The sequence below is a fragment of the Sapajus apella genome, unplaced genomic scaffold (genome assembly GCF_009761245.1).
Source record: "Sapajus apella isolate SASKATOON/1434 unplaced genomic scaffold, GSC_monkey_1.0 scaffold41, whole genome shotgun sequence".
NCBI classification, from domain to species: Eukaryota; Metazoa; Chordata; class Mammalia; order Primates; family Cebidae; genus Sapajus; species Sapajus apella.
Window position 1 is genome coordinate 14,659,647 of NW_022436981.1, and position 19,058 is coordinate 14,678,704.

General features: G+C 35.6%; 1 protein-coding gene across 6 annotated transcripts in view; it reads left to right on the forward strand.

Annotated features, from left to right (window-relative positions):
* Positions 1-19,058, forward strand: part of ZNF451 (zinc finger protein 451) — a 121,651-nt gene that overhangs the window by 68,026 nt on the left and 34,567 nt on the right. For 5 of the 6 annotated variants that reach the window (XM_032299757.1, XM_032299758.1, XM_032299760.1 and 2 more), the window contains 4 exons: positions 4,649-4,774; positions 8,863-8,974; positions 14,890-15,040; positions 16,520-16,646. In XM_032299757.1, coding sequence (XP_032155648.1) covers positions 8,968-8,974; positions 14,890-15,040; positions 16,520-16,646 — 285 coding nt within the window. In that variant the 5' untranslated portion in view covers positions 4,649-4,774; positions 8,863-8,967. Of the gene's footprint in view, positions 1-4,648; positions 4,775-6,775; positions 8,469-8,862; positions 8,975-14,889; positions 15,041-16,519; positions 16,647-19,058 lie in introns of those variants that run through there. The other variant, XM_032299759.1, reaches the window with a different exon arrangement.

The window sequence follows — 19,058 nt, forward strand, 5'->3', positions numbered from 1 at the left end:
AGTAAAACCTGTCGTTATTTACTACAATTATTTTTCTTATATAGCTATTAGTAGCCTTTCCCTCCCCGTTTTTTTTAGAAGACAGGGTCTCACTTTGTTGTCACCCAGGATGGAGTGCCAGCTGGATCATAGCTCATTGCAGCCTCGAACTCCTGGGCTCAAGTAGCTGAGACTATAGGCATATGCCACCACACCCAGCTAAGCTTTTACTTTTTTTGTAGAGATGAGGTCTTGCATTGTTAGCCAGGCTGGTCTCCAACTCCTAGACTCAAGCGATCCTGCCTTAGCTCCCCAAGTGCTGGGATTACAAATGTGAGCCACTATGCTCCACTATTAATTTGCTTTTAAGACAGATTTACTTGTACTAAGGGATCAAAGTTTAGAAAAATAACTTTATGTGACTGCTGTTTCTAAGGACTTGCATTGCCCTGTAACTTGTAGAAAGATATTTTGAAGCTAGTAGAATGTCACCTACTACCTGGGTGCCAGACTGTATGCTGCCCAAGTAATCAGAAAGTGAGCTGGGGTTATTTCTACCCAAAGTGGTCCTATAAACATTCCCTACTGCAAAGGTGTAGCCTGATACTGAAAATACCAATTTGGCCTTTTTATATATGCTTCCTTCAGTATGACATCTGTCTTACATCTAGAAGTCATGCCTGCTGTTTGACTTGGCTGATGCACCACTATCCTACTTTAGATAAAAATTGGGTTGTACATATGTGATTGATTTAGCCAAAGAGTGATGTTTTATTTGTAACAAATCATCATGGTAGGAAAAAACAGGAAAGGCCGGTCATAGTGGCTCACGCTTGTAATCCCAGCACTTTGGGAGGCTGAAGCAGGTGGATCACCTGAGGTCAGGAGTTTGAGACCAGCCTGACCAACATGGAGAAACCCCATCTCTACTAAAAATACAAAAATTAGGTGGATGGTGGCATGCACCTGTAATCTCAGCTACTCAGAGGATGAGGCAGGAGAATCATTTGAACTCAGGAGATGGAGGCTGCAGTTAGCCAAGATCGTGCCACTACACTCCAGCCTGGGCCACAAAGCAAGACTCCACCTAAAACAAAAAAACCCAGAGAAGATCTATTCTTTTTATTTTCTTAAAATAGACTTTTTAAAAAGAGCAGTTTTAAGTTCACCACGAAATTGAGCAGTTGGCTTTATTTATGTGGGTCTGTTTCTGGACTATTTGTCCTTTCTTTTGATAGTACCGCACAGTCTTGATTACTGTAGCTTTATAGTAAGTTTTGAAGTCAGATTGTGTCAGTCCTATGACTTTGCTCTCCTTCAGTACTGAGTTGGCTAATAGGAATTTTTTGCCTTACCATATATACTTCAGAATGTGTTTGTTGTTATCCACAAAATCTGTTAGTCTTTTGATTGTGATTGTATTGAATGTATAGATCAAGTTAGGAGAATTGACATCTTGACAATAGTGAGTCTCCTGTCCATAAACATGAAGAATCTCTCTACTTCTTGAGAAGTTATTTGATACAAAATCAACTAAAAAAGTCAGTATCATTTCTGTATACCAATTGCAGTCAAACTGAAAACCAAATGGAGACTACAACCCTATTTACAACAGCCACACAAAAAAATTGAATACCTAGCATTACATCTAACCAAGGTGTAGAAGATCTCTATGAGGAAAACTACAAAACCACTGATGAAAGAAATCATAAATGACAAACAAATGGAAAAAAATTCTATGCCTATGGGTGGGAAGACCCAATATCATTAAAATGGCCATTCTGCCCAAAGCATCCTATAGGTTTAACACTGTTCATATGAAACTACCAATGTTGTTTTTCACAGAAGTAGAAAAAAACTATTCCAAAAGTTATATGTAACCAAAAAGCCTGAATAGTTAAGACATTCCTAAGCAAAAAGAACAAAGCCAGAGACATCACATTACCTAATGTCAAATTATACTACAGGGCTACAGTAACCAAAACAGCATGGCACCAATATAAAAATAGGCATACAGGCCAATGGAATAAATTAGGGAACCCAGGAATAAAGTGGCACAGGCACAACCAGCTCAGCAACTCATCTTCAACAAACTCGACAAAAATAAACAGTTGAGAAAGGATGTTCTATTCAATAAATGATGCCGGGAAACTGGCTAACTACATGCAGAAGTGTAAAATTGTACCTCTCACCATGTATAAAAATTAACTCAAGAGGATTAAATACTTAAATGATAGATCTGAAACTATAAAAATTCTAGAAGAAAACTTAGGAAATACTCTTCTAGACGTTGGCCTAGGCAAAAAGTTTATGATGCAGACCCCAAAAGCAAATAGAACAAAATCAAAAATAGAAAAATGGTACTTAATTAAATGAAAGAGCTTCTACACAGCTAAGGAAACCATCAACAGAGCTATCAGACAACCTACAGAATGGGAGAAAATATTTGCAAAGTATGCACCTGACAAAGGACTAATACCCAGAATCTGTAAGGAACTTACATGAATCAACAACAACAAAAACTAAACAGTTTAATTAAAAAGTGGGCCAAGGCCATGAACAGACACTTCTCAAAAGAGACAGCATACAAGCAGCCAACAAACGTGAAAAAAATGCTCAACATGACTAATCATCAGAGAGATGCAAATCAAAACCACAATGAGATACCATCTCACATGAGTCAAAATGGCTGTTTCTAAATGAAAAAGTAACAGATGCTGGCAAGGTTGTAGAGAAAAGGAAACATTGATACACTGTTGGTAGAAATGCAAATTAGTTCATCTCCTGTGGAAAGCACTTCAGAGATTTCTCAGAAAACAAAAACAGAACTACGATTCCACCCAGCAGTCCCATTACTGGGTATGTATCCAAAGGAATATGCTGGGCATAGTGGCTCACACCTGTAATCCCAGCATTTTGAGAAACGGAGGCAGGAGGATCACTTGGGCCTAGGAGTTTAAGACCAGTTTAAGCAACATACCAAGCTTTCATCTCTACAAATTAAGTTACCCAGGTGTGGTGGTGTGCACCTGTAGTCCCAGCTACTCAGGAGGCTGAGATGGGAGGATTCCTTGAGCCTCAGGTCAAGCCTACAGTGAGTTGTGATTATGCCACAGCCCTTCAGGCTGAGTGTTGAAGTGAGACCCTATCTCAAAAATAAGTAAGAAATTCCACCAGAAAGACACATGTACTTGTATGTTCATAGCAGCACTATTCACAATAGCAAAGACATGGAATCTACCTGTGTGCCCATCATCACTGGTTGGATAAAGAAAATGAGGTACATGTACACTGCAGAATATTACATAACCATAATAAAGAATGAAATTCTGCAAAGGTGCAGCAACATGGATGCAACTGGAAGCTGCTACCCTAAGCAAACTAATGCAGAAACAGAAGAACAAATATCACATGTTCTCATTTATAAGTGGGAGCTAAATCTTGGGTTCATTTTGGAGAGTAAGTTGGGAACAATAAACACTGGGACGCCAAAAGGAGAGAGAGAAGGTGAAGGGACAAGGCCTGAAAAACTTCCTGTTGGATACTGTGTTCACTCTTTGGGTAATGGGATCAGTAGAAGTCCAGACTTTGGCACCATGCAGTGTACCCTTGTAATTAACCTACACATGTACTCTTGAATATAAAATTAAAACAAAGTTTTTTTAGTGCTTTCATCAGTTTTGTAGTTTTCTGCATACAGATATAACATATTTTGTTATATTTATACCTAAGTATTTCATTTGGTGGGGAGTACCAAGGTAAGTGGTAGTTTTTTAACTTCAAATTCCACTTGTTCATGGCTGACATATAGGAAATCAATTGACATTAACCTTGTATCCTGCAACCTTGCTATAATTGCTTATTAGTTGCAGGAATGGTTTTGTTAATTATATTGGATTTTGTACGTGGATGCAAACAGAGAGTCTTATTTCTTCCTTCCCAATCTGTATGCCTTTTATTTCTTTTTCTCATCTTACTTCATTAGCTAGGAATTCTAGTACAATGCTGGGAGTGACAAGAGGGATATCCTTGCCTTGTTCGTTATCTTAGCGTGAAGACTTTGTTTCTCATCAAGTGTGTTGTTAGCTGTAGGTTTTTTGTAGACGGTCTTTATAAAGTAGAGAAAGCTCCCTTTTATTCTTACTTTTCTGAGAGTTTTTATCATGAATGGGGGCTGGATTTTGTTAAATGCTTTTTCTGCATCTGTTAATATGGGATCATATGTGAGGGACCCTGAAGTTTTAAATTCTCAGGCTTGTCCATGCCAAGCATCCATTAGTTTAGTTTCCTATGGAGGTTCCTGCTAGAAGGTTTTTGCTTTAGTAAGTTGATGTTCTTTATTTACCTCTCTCTCTCCAATTTTGGGGGTTAGCACTTCGCCTGATGACCCTACTTCTCTGACAGATGTAAGAGTTTATTCTTCAACTTTTAAGGGAATAAAGATGATAAATGTCCTAGAAGCTCATTTGTCTAACTTCTTGAAAACCAAAGATCCTGGTGGATAATTGACAGACCTACAAAACACCACATAAAACACAATACACAAAATAGGTTCTTACAAATATAACTCAAATAAATGGTTCTTTAGTATAGTAGCTGTTTGATGAATGTGTGTTATCCAAATGCTAATTTTGTTAATTAAAGAATGAAAATTATTTTTCCCTTATAGAAGAATGTTAAACGTAAAGACCATATTGATCATCAGAAGGATAAAGTTGCTTTAACTCTGGCTCGTCTAGCCCGCCATGTTGAAGTGGAGAAACAGCAGAAAGAAGAGAAGAATAGAGCATTCAGAGTATGTGGCTATTTTAACTGGTATTTTATTAAAGAATTATTTATAATAAAGTTGGTGAAGAGAAACCTTTAATCAAAAAAGTTGTGGTTTAATCAAAGCTCATGATGTACGCTAGATAGCTCATGAATTTAGTAGTAATTCCTAGTAGCTTTTTACATCTGTTTTTGGTTTGTTGGATTCTTAACCTATCTGTATATAGGAAAAGAGGAAAAAATATAATTAACTGAGTTGGACTTCATTTTTGATAATTAAAAATCATGGATTTCTCAAAGCAGATGAGCAATTAACAGGTTTCTGGTTATTTTATCATAAGAGTGAAAAAGGGTTTATCAGGGCTTTTATAGATACCAGCTGTTGAAAGATTATTTTCTCCCAGATAAAGCCAGACTCTTTCTCAAACTTTAGCTAATCTTTCCAATTTAAATCCATTACTAAAAGGAAAAAATTTGAAGCATGTTTGTAGAAGAGCTGCTATGTGGTAAATGAAGCCATTTTAGAATCTTGTATGATGTAAATTTTTTCCTTGATTTGCTTTAGAAGGCCCCAAATGAAATTACTTAAAGAATTCCCTCAGTACTGACAAATGTCTTTTAGGAGTAGAATGTTGATACATTGGGTAAAACAACTCCATACTTAAAGTAAAAAAATGGAAATTTAAATCATGTCTCTGGCCAGCAGCTATTTAGATTTCAGCAGATCACTTAGTTTTAGATTTAGGGTTTTATTCTGTGAATGGACAGTTCAGAGATGATCTCCCAGGTCAGAATAAACACTATGATTTTATAATTTTAGCATGCATCTTTTTGATTCTTTATTCCATTGGTTATTATAAAGTAATTTGTGTATTTCTGTAGCGTCTTATCTGATATTTCCTAATCTGGTATAAAATGGTCTTTAAATTTAGAAATAAGCTAGTTTGAGGGCTTTTACTTTATGATGTAATATCAATTAAATTAGACTATGGTATTCTAATTGTATGTTTAAAATGCTTATTGCATATATATGTATACACATACACACACACACACACACGTACACATACACACACAATATTATTTTTATCCTGGCAGAAATACCATTCAGTTTTAAGGAAGTTCCCCCCCACCCAGAATTATAAGCATATTGTTTGGTTTTTTAAATGGGTCAAATCTCTTTGACAAAGGAATCATTTGCAAACTGTCTTACTTTCCTTCAGATTTCCTGAGTGATACTGGCTTCTTTTCCCAGGCAGTCTTAATGGCTCCATTGATAAATAGATTTTGTGATAAGCCCAGAATCTTGTATAGTCATTATGACAACTAAGTTTTTTCTCAAGGGTAGCTTCAGCCTCCACCCATGTAATACTTTACATTGAAAATATTTTTTTTGAAATTTAAAATTTTTTGTTTAACCAGTTTTAAAGAATGAATTTGTCTAGATTTCATTCTTTAAGGAAAAAGATGACTTGCTGTCCAGCCATAATTTAGTTTTTCTTACTTGATTCCCTTTGTGGATTTATTTTTTTAAACTGGGTGACAAAAAACAACAAAAAAAGCCACCCAGAAAGAAAGATAATGAAACTGAAATAGAAACAATTTTTGAAGAATTCTAGTGAATGATAGTTCTGGCTAAAAATAGATAACATAGAAAATGTTTTTCAACTGTTGTAGGCCTTTGTGAATTGTTGGTGTCTTCATTATTACAGTAAGTTATCTTTTGTGATGGAGAGGTTTCAAAGAAAAAAAGGAAGATCTTCACTGGAGGCCAGGCGTGCTGTCTCACGCCTATAATCCCAGCACTTTGGGAGGACGAGGTGGACAAGATCACCTGAGGTCAGGAGTTGGAGATCAGCTTGGCCAATGTGGTGAAACCCCATCTCTACTCAAAATTTAAAAAATTAGCCAGACATGGTAGCACATGCCTGCAGTCCCAGCTACTTGGGAGGCTGAGGGAGGAGAATTTCTTGAACCCAGGAGGCGCAGGTTGCAGTGAGCCAAGATTGTGCCACTGCATTCCAGCCTGAGCGACAGAGTGAGACTCTGTCTCAGAAAGACAGAACAAAAACAAAAACAAAATCTTCGCTTGATACTTAACTTTCAGAGATCACGTTCTGTGCCATTTGACTAGCTGCCAGCTTTGTGTATTGATATACCACAAGTTAAGATGACTTGCAAGAAGGGCTGTAACCCTAAAGTTTTTGAAAGTTGCTTTTGATAGACAAAAAGGTTGGCTAATTTTAGGATAATTTCAGTGTTTTTGGAGCATTAACTATGCATGTTCATAGAGTTCAGATTCTGTTGTAAGAAAGGCCAGAGAACTTGAAAAAAAAAAAAAGGTTGGATTTTAATTATTGGAAATTGTTAAAATAAGTATGCTAGTAGTTGGTGTGTAGTAATATTTAATCTCAATTATATTACTTTAATTGAAAGGTTTTATTATAATGGATTCTTGTAAGGAACTTTGATAAACGGTCTAATTTAATACATAAGATGTCTTAGGATATCAGGGGCTATTGCTATCTTTGGATAGGCTAACTTTAATTTTATTATTATTTGTTTCTTAGTGTATGTTATTCAGTATAGTGATCCTGTAGGATACGCTTTGAAAAAGTATTTGGTGATTTATGAAGTTGGAATACTGCATACTCTATGTATGAAAAATACAGTTCACATTAGCACTTTAGGGCTTCAGTAGTCCTACATGAAAGTAACCTTTTAAATTTTGTTAAAACCAGTGTTTCTATACTTACTTAGATTATAGAGAATTAAAAAAATGTAAATAATGCATATTAACATTCATGAGTAGTATTCCATGACTGTACTTTGTACAATGTTATGTAGATTTTCTACAGGTTAAAATACTGATCCACGCCTTTCCCTCACTTATCCTTCCTGTAAAAACCCTGTTACATTGCTACCTAGGCCATACATTATTATGGTTTATGTCTTATAAATCCAGTGTTTCTGACTCTTATTTCTTTTGAAGTACATGTAAATCTTTTTGTGGGGCGGTATGATTATACTCGCTAGCGCATGAATTCAAGAATCAGACTGCGTCCGAGTTTGAATACTGACATTGTTATATATCCTTGGGCAATTTATTTGACCTCAGGTTTTTCATCATAAAATGGGAACAATAATACCTAAAATCTTTTTTAAACTGCCTTACACATAGTTAGTGGCCAGTAAGTATTAATTTTAATATACATTATGATTAGAGAATATACAAATAGTTTTATGGATAACATACTAGAAAGATTTAGGCTTTTAGCGATACAGAGCATCTAGTTCAGCATTGTCATTGGCCTGCTATAAATAAAGACTTATTGGAACACTGCTACGCTCATTTGTTTATATGTTGTCTGTGGCTGCTCTCGTGCTACAATGGCAGAGTTGAGTAGAGGCAATAAATACTCTCTGGCCTGCAAAGACATGATGAAATATTAACTAGCCCTTTGTGGAAAAGTTCACCAACCCTTAGTCTAGATGGCAACAAATACTTTATACTGGCACATATTAGGTGCTAATGAGTTATGTTATTAGTATTACTCAGTGAACAAATATTTATTAGGCTCCTTCAGTATGTTTCAGATTAAATATGGAAAATTTGAAAAAATAAAAGTTGAAAAATGAAAATAATCCCTTACATGGAAATTACCAGAGGGAACCTTAATAACTTCTAATACATCTGTTTTCAGGCTTTTTTTCCTCTGCAGGTATAGTTGCATATGGATTGAAATTATTCTTTGTTTATATTTTGCTTCATTTGTTTAATACAATTTGGTGACTTGCTTGATTTCAAAGGTATATCCCACACCTTTGAAAAATTTTGGTTAATGTTTTTAATGACTTCCATCAAATGTACATACCATAATTTACTTAATATCCTATTGTCAGGGATTTAGGTTGCAGTGAATTTTGTGCAATAATATTGGTATACACATCTTAGAGCATGCATTTTTATTTTGATGTGTTTCTTTGGCATAAATTTCTAGATGAGTTCTGGGGATAAAGAGTTATCAGTATTTTTTGATCACTGATATGTAAAAAAATTCTTTTCTCAAGGAAAACAGTAGTAATTTTAATTGAGTTTCTTGTTAATATTTTCAGGAAAAAATTGATTTTCAACATGCTCATGGATTACAAGAATTGGAATTTATTCGAGGACATTCAGATACAGAAGCAGCAAGACTGTGTGTGGATCAGTGGCTAAAAATGCCAGGTATTCTTTAAAAGTTACACTAATGTTACCTAGCTTCCCCAAAGCCTTAAGGCAGAAAGTACATCTGTTTTATTCTGTTGCTAATAAGCATATAAGGTATTGAGATTTTGTTTCAGTGATACTAATATCACCTCATAATGGCCTAGTATAATGGCCTACTTTGCCTATTGTCTTTCTTCTTTGGCACAAGTATATTTGAGTAAAAGCAATAGAGGTCATACCTGAGCTCATTAGAATTACTCATTTATTCATTTATATATTTAATAGTTATTGCTTGAAGTAATACATATGTCCATGGGAGGGTATATAGCAGATTATTTGAGGTCAGAAAAAGCTTCTCTAGGGAAATGGTATTTAAAGTGAGATCTAGAAGATTAATGCTTACTTATTTATTCATCAGTGCAGCCTATCTGGATATTTAATAAGGAAGCATCCTCATAGGAGACTTTGTCAAAGCATTGGATAGCTTCTTCATTACTAACTCTTTGCAGACCTGAGGTTCCTTGAAGAGTTACTTTGGAACATTACTTCCTCCATCAGATAATTTGGTGGAATTTTCAAGAGCCAGTAGGAGAGTCCCACTATGACAACTTTTCTTTCTTGTCTTGAAGAATGTCTGCTGAGCCTTTAAAGGGTTAGGATATGCATAGACACCTTAGCTGTGGATTTAATCCAACGTAGTTTACTTGCAAAAAGTCATCAGAAATATCTTTGCATGCAACGCTTAACTTTGTTGAACCTAGGTATCTTGGATTCCAAAGTTACTTTTCAAGGGCGTTCCTTTGAATATAATCAAATTGCCACTTATAAAATAGTTCTAATAATGTATATTTATTGGTATGTCGCAGTTCATTCCATTTGATACCTGACACAATTGATGTTTTTGACACTTGGCCGCCCCCTGAAACTATATTTTCTCCTTATCAGCCTGCTTGTGCTTCTCAAACTCCCATCCTGCCCTCAAAAACCTCTTTTTGTTTTCTTCTTACTTGCCTTGGGATTCATACATGGCCAACAAATGATACAGTATTAGGGATTGCTGAGTTAATATGGTTATGGTATATCATGTCCAGTTATGTGACAAGCCTGTCTAGATTTATTCCATATAAGTTTGGTTGCACAGCCATCTGTGATCTCAGTACTTTATTCATTTCACTAATACAGTATATATTATGTTGGATTGATCCATTTAGATGTTCATCTCTTCCACCAGGCTATATACTTCTTGGAGACAGAGACCAAATCTTACTAAACCTTTTTTTGTGTCAATTCCTTAAAAGAATGCTCAGCATAGAGATGCTCAATAAATGTTGGTTGAATTTTTATAGTTGAGCTATAAATATTTGCATAATGAACACAGAAGGGAAGCCTAGAACTTGGGTTCCAAATCTGACTGTTACTAAGTTAAACAAAAAAATTCTATAGCATTCCAGACCTACTTTGGCAAAAGATTCATAGAAAATATGGTAGATGGTTTTACCTCTTGGAGTGTTTATTGAAAGCTTATACTTTTTAAAAATCCCTCTCATTGGCTGGGCACGGTGGCACATGCCTATAATCCCAGCACTTTGGGAGGCTGATGCAGGTGGATCACAAGGTCAGGAGTTCAAGACTACCCTGGCCAACATAGTGGTCTAAAATAACAAAAATTAGCCAGGCGTGGTGGCGGGTGCCTGTAGTCCCAGCTACTTGGGAGGCTCAGACACAAGAATCCCTCTTCATAGACAGGTATTGATCAACTTACGACCATTCGACTTCACAACCACAATCACTAGCCATGACTGCTCCACGTCTGGCAGCGCAAACGTTGCCCAGCTGGGCGTATGACAGTGCGGGACAATAAACATAAAACGTATGCTATATCATATCATTATTAGTCATTTTCTTTCTTACTAAAATGTGAGTGGTTTATATCCCTATATCTTTAACAATATTAGAACATACTAAGTTTAAATTATATTTGAACAAGATATCCTGATGACATCTTTTATGATGAATGCTACATATTTGTATCCCATGGAAAGTCACATAAAATTGTGATGATTTACTTTTCTGTTTACAATGATAATAAATAAATACCTGGCAACTAGTCCTTTTTAACCCTAAGACTTAACATAGTTCATACTCTTCTGCTTTTCAAAACTCATCATGTGCTGTGGTTTTTCACTTCAAACCATAGACCACCGTGGTTCAGTGATCTGTGAATATTCCACAGTTTTACACAAGGCTGTGCCTTTACCACAAGTTAAGGTGGCTTTTTAAAAATGAGATTTGACAAGAATGCTTTCATAATAAGCATTCAGGTCAACCTTTACTACTGGTAATGCAGTGTTTTACTTAAACCTGACGAATGTAAAAATAAGAAACAAAATGGTGTAGAGATGATACAAATGGCATAAAATGAACAAAGAAAATTATGACATATAACAATAATGAAAGAAAATTATGATAAAATATGACTTGAAGATTTTTATAACATCATTTCACAGTACTGTACATATAGCCTACTCAACTTACGACCAAATTGTGTTACGACCGGTCTGTCGGAACCAATTGTGGTCGTAAGTCGAGCACTAGCTGTACATTCAGTTCTCAGTGGAAGAAGTTAATGACTAGCTCAGTGGTGTCATCTTTAGTGCAACAGAGTATTCTGGAACCTTTAAACAGATGCCTAGATGCTTACACCTCATCATCTCCAGAGATTCTTCTAGGGCATTTGTACTTTTGGAGAAAGATCCCTAGGTGAATAGGAAAATGGGCTAGAACTAGAAGACTTTATCATCTCTAAGATCTCTTCTAAAAATTATCTCATGGGTCTGACACTTTCAAGTCCTGTATAGAATGGTAGTTGGGCCAGTAATATGCCCCTTCAAGGTTAATATCTGGCCTCTAGATTGTCAGAATATTGTAATGCATTGTATATTGAATTGAGCATCTGTTTATATATTTCCCTTAGCAGGTTAAGTGGGAACAAATGAATTATTTAGCTGTGTCTTTATGGTACTTTCAAGATTAGTGTTTTCTCTGCCTTTCAGTCCTGGCTTTTTGATGGCTGATAAGCTTAAGCCTATAGTTAAGGTCTGTAGGTATGCTCTTTTTTGTGTGATAGGTTCAGTTTTTTGCTTGGTCTCTGAGGCAATGTAAAAATATAGTTTGGAATCTATTGCTTGAACAGCTGCTGTAGTATTGGGCTATATTTGGTATGGTGCTTTTCTGTAAATGGGCTTTAGAGAGTGCTGAGATCCTTGAAGAGAGTATAGCTGGGGAAAAGAGAGAGGAATCACTGTTCTCTTTAATTATAGAGAATGAGATTCTACTTCTCAGTAGCATTAAAGGACTTAGTCTGTTTCAAAATACAATAATAAGCTTTTATAATTCAGTTTTTAAATTAGAAGTATTTAAGTACCTAATTTATAATTATTCTAATGTTGGACAGTCCGTTCTTTATGGATCTTTAGAGTTGGGCCAGTTTGCATAAATTTGAATACTTAGTATTATAATTTTAAAACAATGTTATTGGTACTATTTGAGAAAAAAGCTGGCTGGGCGCAGTGGCTCATACCTGCAATCCCAGCACTTTTGGAGGCTGAGGCGAGGGGATCACAAGGGCAGGAGTTCAAGACCAGTCTGGACAACATAGTAAAACCCTGTCTATACTAAAAATACAAAAATTAGCCAGGCATTGTAGTGGGCACCTGTAGTCTTGGCTACTCGGGAGGCTGAGGCAGGAGAATCACTTGAACCCAGGAGCCGGAGGTGGCAGTGAGCCGAGACTGTGCCACTGCACTCCAGCCTAGGCAACAGAGTGAGACCCCGTCTCAAAAAAAAAGGGAAAAAAGCGATTTAAATTTCCATATTTTTGCCTTTCCAGTAGGGGAAGCCTACTCCCCCCTCAGGAATTGTCTTCTCCAACTTTATTTTTATCCAGAGCCACTATTTATAGCTAAATAAAGGTCCTAATAGGGAACATCTGGAATGTGGACGGACAATTATAAAAGTTCTCATAATTCTGACTGCATTAAGAATATTAAAGATAAAAAAGCATATTGTCTTGTTAAGACTAAAATATGATTAATTCCATGCTGTCCATTATTTGTTGTCAGAACATATTTATAAACTTTTTAACAGTTTGATGGAGGTATTCCCCAATAAAGACTAAAAGAGGGGAAAAGCAGTTAAAACCTTAATCATATATAAGCATTTTGGGATTTAAAAGTCTTATTGTCCTAAAGGAATAATTCTATTTAAATGCTTAGGGGCTTTGTAGAAAATTCAATAAAGATAAATATTTAGTTTTTGTTGTATGAAATATTCAAAGCATTTGAGTGAAATAGTCCACAAGAGATAGTAATAAAAGAGAGAGTAATAATACTGTCTGTGAATCACAATACTTGTGGTTGTTTTGCGATTGTTTTTTATACACTCTTTAAATTTTTCATTATGTATCATGTGTTGGTAGTTTCCCTGAGAGCATTTGGCTGGGGGATTCATCTACAAGTTGTGTGATTTTAAGATAAAAATTATAAAGAAAGAAAAGGATGAAGAATGGACCAGGATAGTGGGGGATTAATTAATTAAGAGAAGAAAATGGTGGACAAACTATTTTCTAATTGGCTTTTTAAAGGGAAAAAGAGAAGAGACAAAATAGATTAAGTAGAAAGGAAAGAGATATCAACAGTAAGTAAATCTCTGCTGTGTGTTCTATAAATTTGTTATTCCTCACACTTGTATTACTTAATGTCCAGATTGGAGCTAATTGATCAGTGGTTTGATTCCTCAGAAAATAACACACTTTGCCAGGCACAGTGGCTCATGCCTGTAATCCCAGCACTTTGGGAGGCTGAGGCAGGCAGATCACCTGAGGTCGGGAGTTCGAGAGCAGCCTGACCAACATGGTGAAACCCTTTCTCTTAAAAAATAAAAAAATAAGTAAATAAATAGAATAAAATAAAAAAAGAAAATAACACACTTATCCTCCTTGCCTCCCTGCTTTCTTCACTCCATCTTCTCTACCCCAGTTACATTGTTTAATATAATTTTCATAGAGCTCAGGCCCTCTATAATATAGCTAAATTTATAACACTGTTAAAATAGTTAAAAGAGAAAATAAGAATTAGAGGAAAAGATATAGGTGAAGGGGAGGAAGGTAGCAAATCACGCTGCCATGTGTGTACCTATGCAACAATCTTGTATGTTCTTCATATGTACCCGAAAACCTAAAATGCAATAAAAAAATAAGAAATAAAAAAATAAATAATAAATTTTTTAAAAAAAGAATTAGAGGAAAAGATCTGACTGGGCACAGTGTTTCATGTCTGTAATCCCAGCACTTTGGGAGGCCAAGGTGGGAGGATCCCTTCAGGCCAGGAGTTTGAGGCCAGCCCAGGAAACATTGGAAGACCTTGTCTCTACAAAAAATAAAAATATTAGCTGGGCATGGTGGCATGTGCCTATAGTCCCACCTGCTCAAAAGTAAGGGAGTAGGGTCTTAACTTTCTAATGCATTTGGTCTTTAACATTTCTTAGCTGCTGAACTTAAAGAAAAGGATTTTTTTTTCCCTCTAGAGAGTGCTACTTGAAGCTCGGCATGGTGGTATGCTCCTGTAGTTTGAGCGACAGCAGGAGGATTGATTGAGCCTGGGAAATATAGCAAGATGCCCATCTCAAAAAAAAAAAAAAAAAAAAGGAGAGAGAGAAAGAATGCTACTTGGAAACATTAAGGGCTTTCTTTGGTCACAACTTATTTATTTTTAGATTATTATAGCTTTTATAAGAGAGGTTGTAAACAATTATAATTAGGATTATCCAGTTGATACTATATTGTAATTTTCTTTGTCTTGTCCTAATTTTGAGCACTAGCCCAAAGGACAAGTATCTGAAATAATAACCTAAGAACTTATATTCTGATGATGCAGGACTCAAAACAGGCACAATTAATTCTGGAACAAAAAGTTCATTCCGAAGAGGAGGCCAAATGCGGGTGTCGGGGAAACCAATTTTATGTCCTATAATGCACTGTAACAAGGAGTTTGACAATGGGCACCTTCTCTTAGGACATTTGAAAAGGTAAGTAGGATATTCAGAATAATGGATGCTTAGTATCTCGTGAGCTACAAAGTGATTTTGTGAAATGGAAGTGTATATGCTTTTGCCATTGTGATCATAGCTTTATATTCCAAACTCAAATTATTTTGTGCCATTATAATTTTTTCATCATTGGTAAAGTCAGATTCTTCTGGTGATACGCTTTCTTTATGAGTATAGGTTTTGAATATTTATTTTTTCCCTGATATGGCTCATAAAGTTCTAAACAGACTTTTTACATCAAAATTCAGATAGGTTAGTCTTAGAGAAATGCAGCCCATAAATGTACATTTCAAGAGTCAGGGAGTACTTACAGTTATTTGGTCTAGCCCGAAGAAAGCTAATATCACATTACAAAATAAATGTTAAAAGCAAACTGATGTAGGAAAAATTGATAATAAATATTCTATTTATCGAAACCCATTTTATTAGTTTACTGTGTTTTGGTCTTTGGGTTTTTTTTTTTTTTTTGGAGACAGGATCTCGCTTTGTCACCCAGGCTGGAATGCAGTGGTGGCAATCTCAGTTCACTACAACTTCCACCTCCCAGGCTCAAGGGATTCTCCCACCTGAGCCTCCTGAGTAGCTGGGACTGCAGGTGTGTGCCACCACACCCTGCTAATTTTTGCAAAGCCATGTCTCTGCAATCTGCCCACCTCGGCCTTCCACATTGCTGGGGTTACAGGCGTGAGCCACCGCTCTCAGTTAATTTACTGAGTTTTTGAATAGTGGAGCTTGAGAATGTAGATATCAAGGGAACGTTGTATTAAACATTCAAATCCCCATAGCCTCCCTTTCTAATAGTTGAAGGATGGGAAATTGAGAGTTGGGGCTCTAAGCCGTTGTCTTTTACATATGTCTCACCCTAGTTATGTCTTATCAAGAAATCTTCTAGAGGGAGTTGGAGCATTCTGTAGAAAAGTGAAGTCAAAGCTAGATCTGGGGTAGGGGAAGTAACAGAACGCAGTAGCATACTGTATCTTAACTGAAGTGCTCCAGGTACTTTATAATCAGATTAATTAAATGGTAAAAGTGATTAAAAGGATTAAAAGCCATTATGGGAAACAAGTGTACTAGAAATCTTAGCATGAGATTATTATTACAGTGATCCATTTAGAGTTAGTTGTGAGCCTTATAACCAAGGCAAGAAGTAAAAGATGCTGGACTTAAAATTTTCAAATGAGAAGCTTACCAGTTTGGTAAGAAATGCCTAAAAATATGTTACTGGATATTTAGTACATATGAAATCTTGAGCTAATTGTTTGTCACTATCTGAGGGAATTGCTGAGCCTATGGGAACCACTTGATATTTGTTGAATATGAAGAACATTACTTAATATCAGTAGAAAAGTGCAAAGTTCTGAGTGTGTGCGTGTATGTGTTTAGCTTCACAAATGGAGTGACATAGTTGTTTCCCTAGAACGTAGATTTATCTAATGTTACCTGTCTTTTGCTGAGTAGGTTTGATCATTCTCCATGTGATCCAACAATTTCACTACATGGACCTTTCATCAGCTCCTTTGCTTGTGTAGTATGTTACAAAAAATTTGTTACTCAACAGCAATATAGAGATCACCTTTTTGATAAGGTAAGAGCATGTCCAAAATTGAGTATTATTTTTCTAGATAGCCATGGAGTTGAGTGTAGGTTTTTTCATGCTGCTCTTAAGCTTGCAGTTACCAGTGATATACGTAAGTATCAAAACTGTGATTGTCAACTGAAAATAAAATGATTTGGACCACTTAGTTATTATAGGCAGGTAAACTTGATACCTTAAAGTCAGCAGTCCTAGAGATTATCATCAAAGTCCTTCCTTTCATGGAGTTGCTCTATGAAATTAAATTACCTCATTTAAAGATACTCTTGAGTTCGTTACTTGATGAGAACCAGAACCCTGTTCTTAAGTTCATTATCTTTGACTGCTCGTTGAAATGTTGGAGTCATACAATAAATGACAAGTTCTTTATTAATGCTAGTTTTAAGGAATATAACTAGTATTTTAAAAGCTGTGTTATATAATTCTAGTTAAGTTTTAAATCTTACGGGGCATGAGTTGATTTATGGTTATGCAAATCCATGTAATACAGAACACTAATAGGTTTTTACCATATTTGATAGCAGATGTCTTTAATAACTTACTAATATTGCAGAAGTAATGTATATTCATTGTGGAAAATTTTTAAAATATTAACAAAAAGACAAGAAATCACCCTTAATCTCACAGAGATAAGCCCTGTTAAAATTTTGATATATGCGTTTTTAGTATTTCTCCATATATAGATAAATGCTTTTGCTTAAGATAAGGTTTTAAAGTGTTTTGTGATTTAAAGCAGTGTGTTGCAAACATAAAAGCTTAAATATTTGTTGAATCAATGCATACATTTCTACGTTTTAAATCAGTGAATAGTTTTCTTCTGTATGAATATAGTATTAATCAATTTAATAAATTTTCCATTGGGTGTATTGTTTGCTATTATTAAAAATAATATCACATTAAATATTCTGATAAATAAAAACCTTTAAGAATATCCATATTTGGATAGTTGAGTAAATATCAACTTGGATTTACTGAGTAAATACTAGATTTTGAAATAGTAAAACACTTGTTTCGGATATCGGTGTTTTTGTTTTAAACAAAAACATGTTTTCAGAATTTGCTTCTATATAGAGGTATATCTGGAAAGTAATGTGGGGAATAGCTTGGATTCTGTGTAGGTTCACAGTAGAGAATTAAAGCTTTCATTCTAAGTATATCTAATTGAATTCTGCAGCCCTCCCCCTCTCTGTCCTGGCACCGGAGCACATTCCCAGAACACCATGTGCATCTTGAAGCAGATTTTATTTTGCACTCACTCATTAGTTTTTGAGAGCCTGCATCTTGTTCAACATTGACTAGGCACTGTAGTACAGGAGAACTATAGTTCTTAAACACAAGGAGCTTGTGCTGTAGAGTGAACAAGCCTTATTGGTACAATATAAGTGAAATAGGAGTTCAGAGAAAGGGAGAGAAGTATCAGAGAATTTGTCAAAGCTTTATGGAACAGAAGAGATTCTCCAGGATTGGATTTGGATAGATGGAAATAAAAATGATAGAATTCTAAGTAAGATTGCAGAGCCTAAACAGAGTATTGACTGCAGGAATAGATAGTGTACAAAAAAAAGTTAACATAGCAGGCCTGAGGCTACTATTTTTACAAAGTCTTGCTTGCAATGTTGGTTCTTGGCTGGTGTATGAAAACTTGGATTTTGGGAGAGTTTTCTTTCATTCTCTTGATACGAGTCACCTACTGTGTAAACAGTAATAGTGTACAGTGTGGTTTATGCCCAACACCTCCTTTCCTTATGGGAGTCTGGAATTTTGGTACATGTTAGGCAGAGATTTCCTATATGACCAGACCCCAGTAAACACTCTGGACTCTGAATCTCTAATAAGCTTCCCTAGTAGACAGTAGTTCACACATGTTGTCACAACTCATTGCTAGAGGAATTAAATGTGTCCTCTGTGACTCCTTTGGGAAGGTTTCTTGGAACCTTGTACCTGGTTTCTTCTGTACTTTTGCCTTTTGTGCTTTTTCCCTGTATTGATTTTACTTTGTATCCTTTCACTGTAATAAGTCATAGCTGTGAGTACAACTATATGCTGTGTCTAGGGAGCATATAGTTGTACTATATGGTTTGTTAGGGAGTCCTCCTAACAAACCATTGAACTTTAGGATAGTCTTGGGGATTCCTAAAAAAAATAAATAGTAACATGATCATAAAGGCACAAGATTTTAAACTTGATATTGGCAAGAAGGAACTGTTACAGAACAGTGACATGATAAAAATACCACATTATTCTTTTAGAGCTAGAAGGACTTTCAGTTTTAGAGCCCAGTTCCTCCCCTATTTTTAGAGACACTGAAGAAACTGAGTGGCATTAAAATGGCAGTATTGTTCAGAATGGATTGAGAGATGTGGACAAAGAGACCTGTTTAGATGACTTTTGCAGTAATTTAGC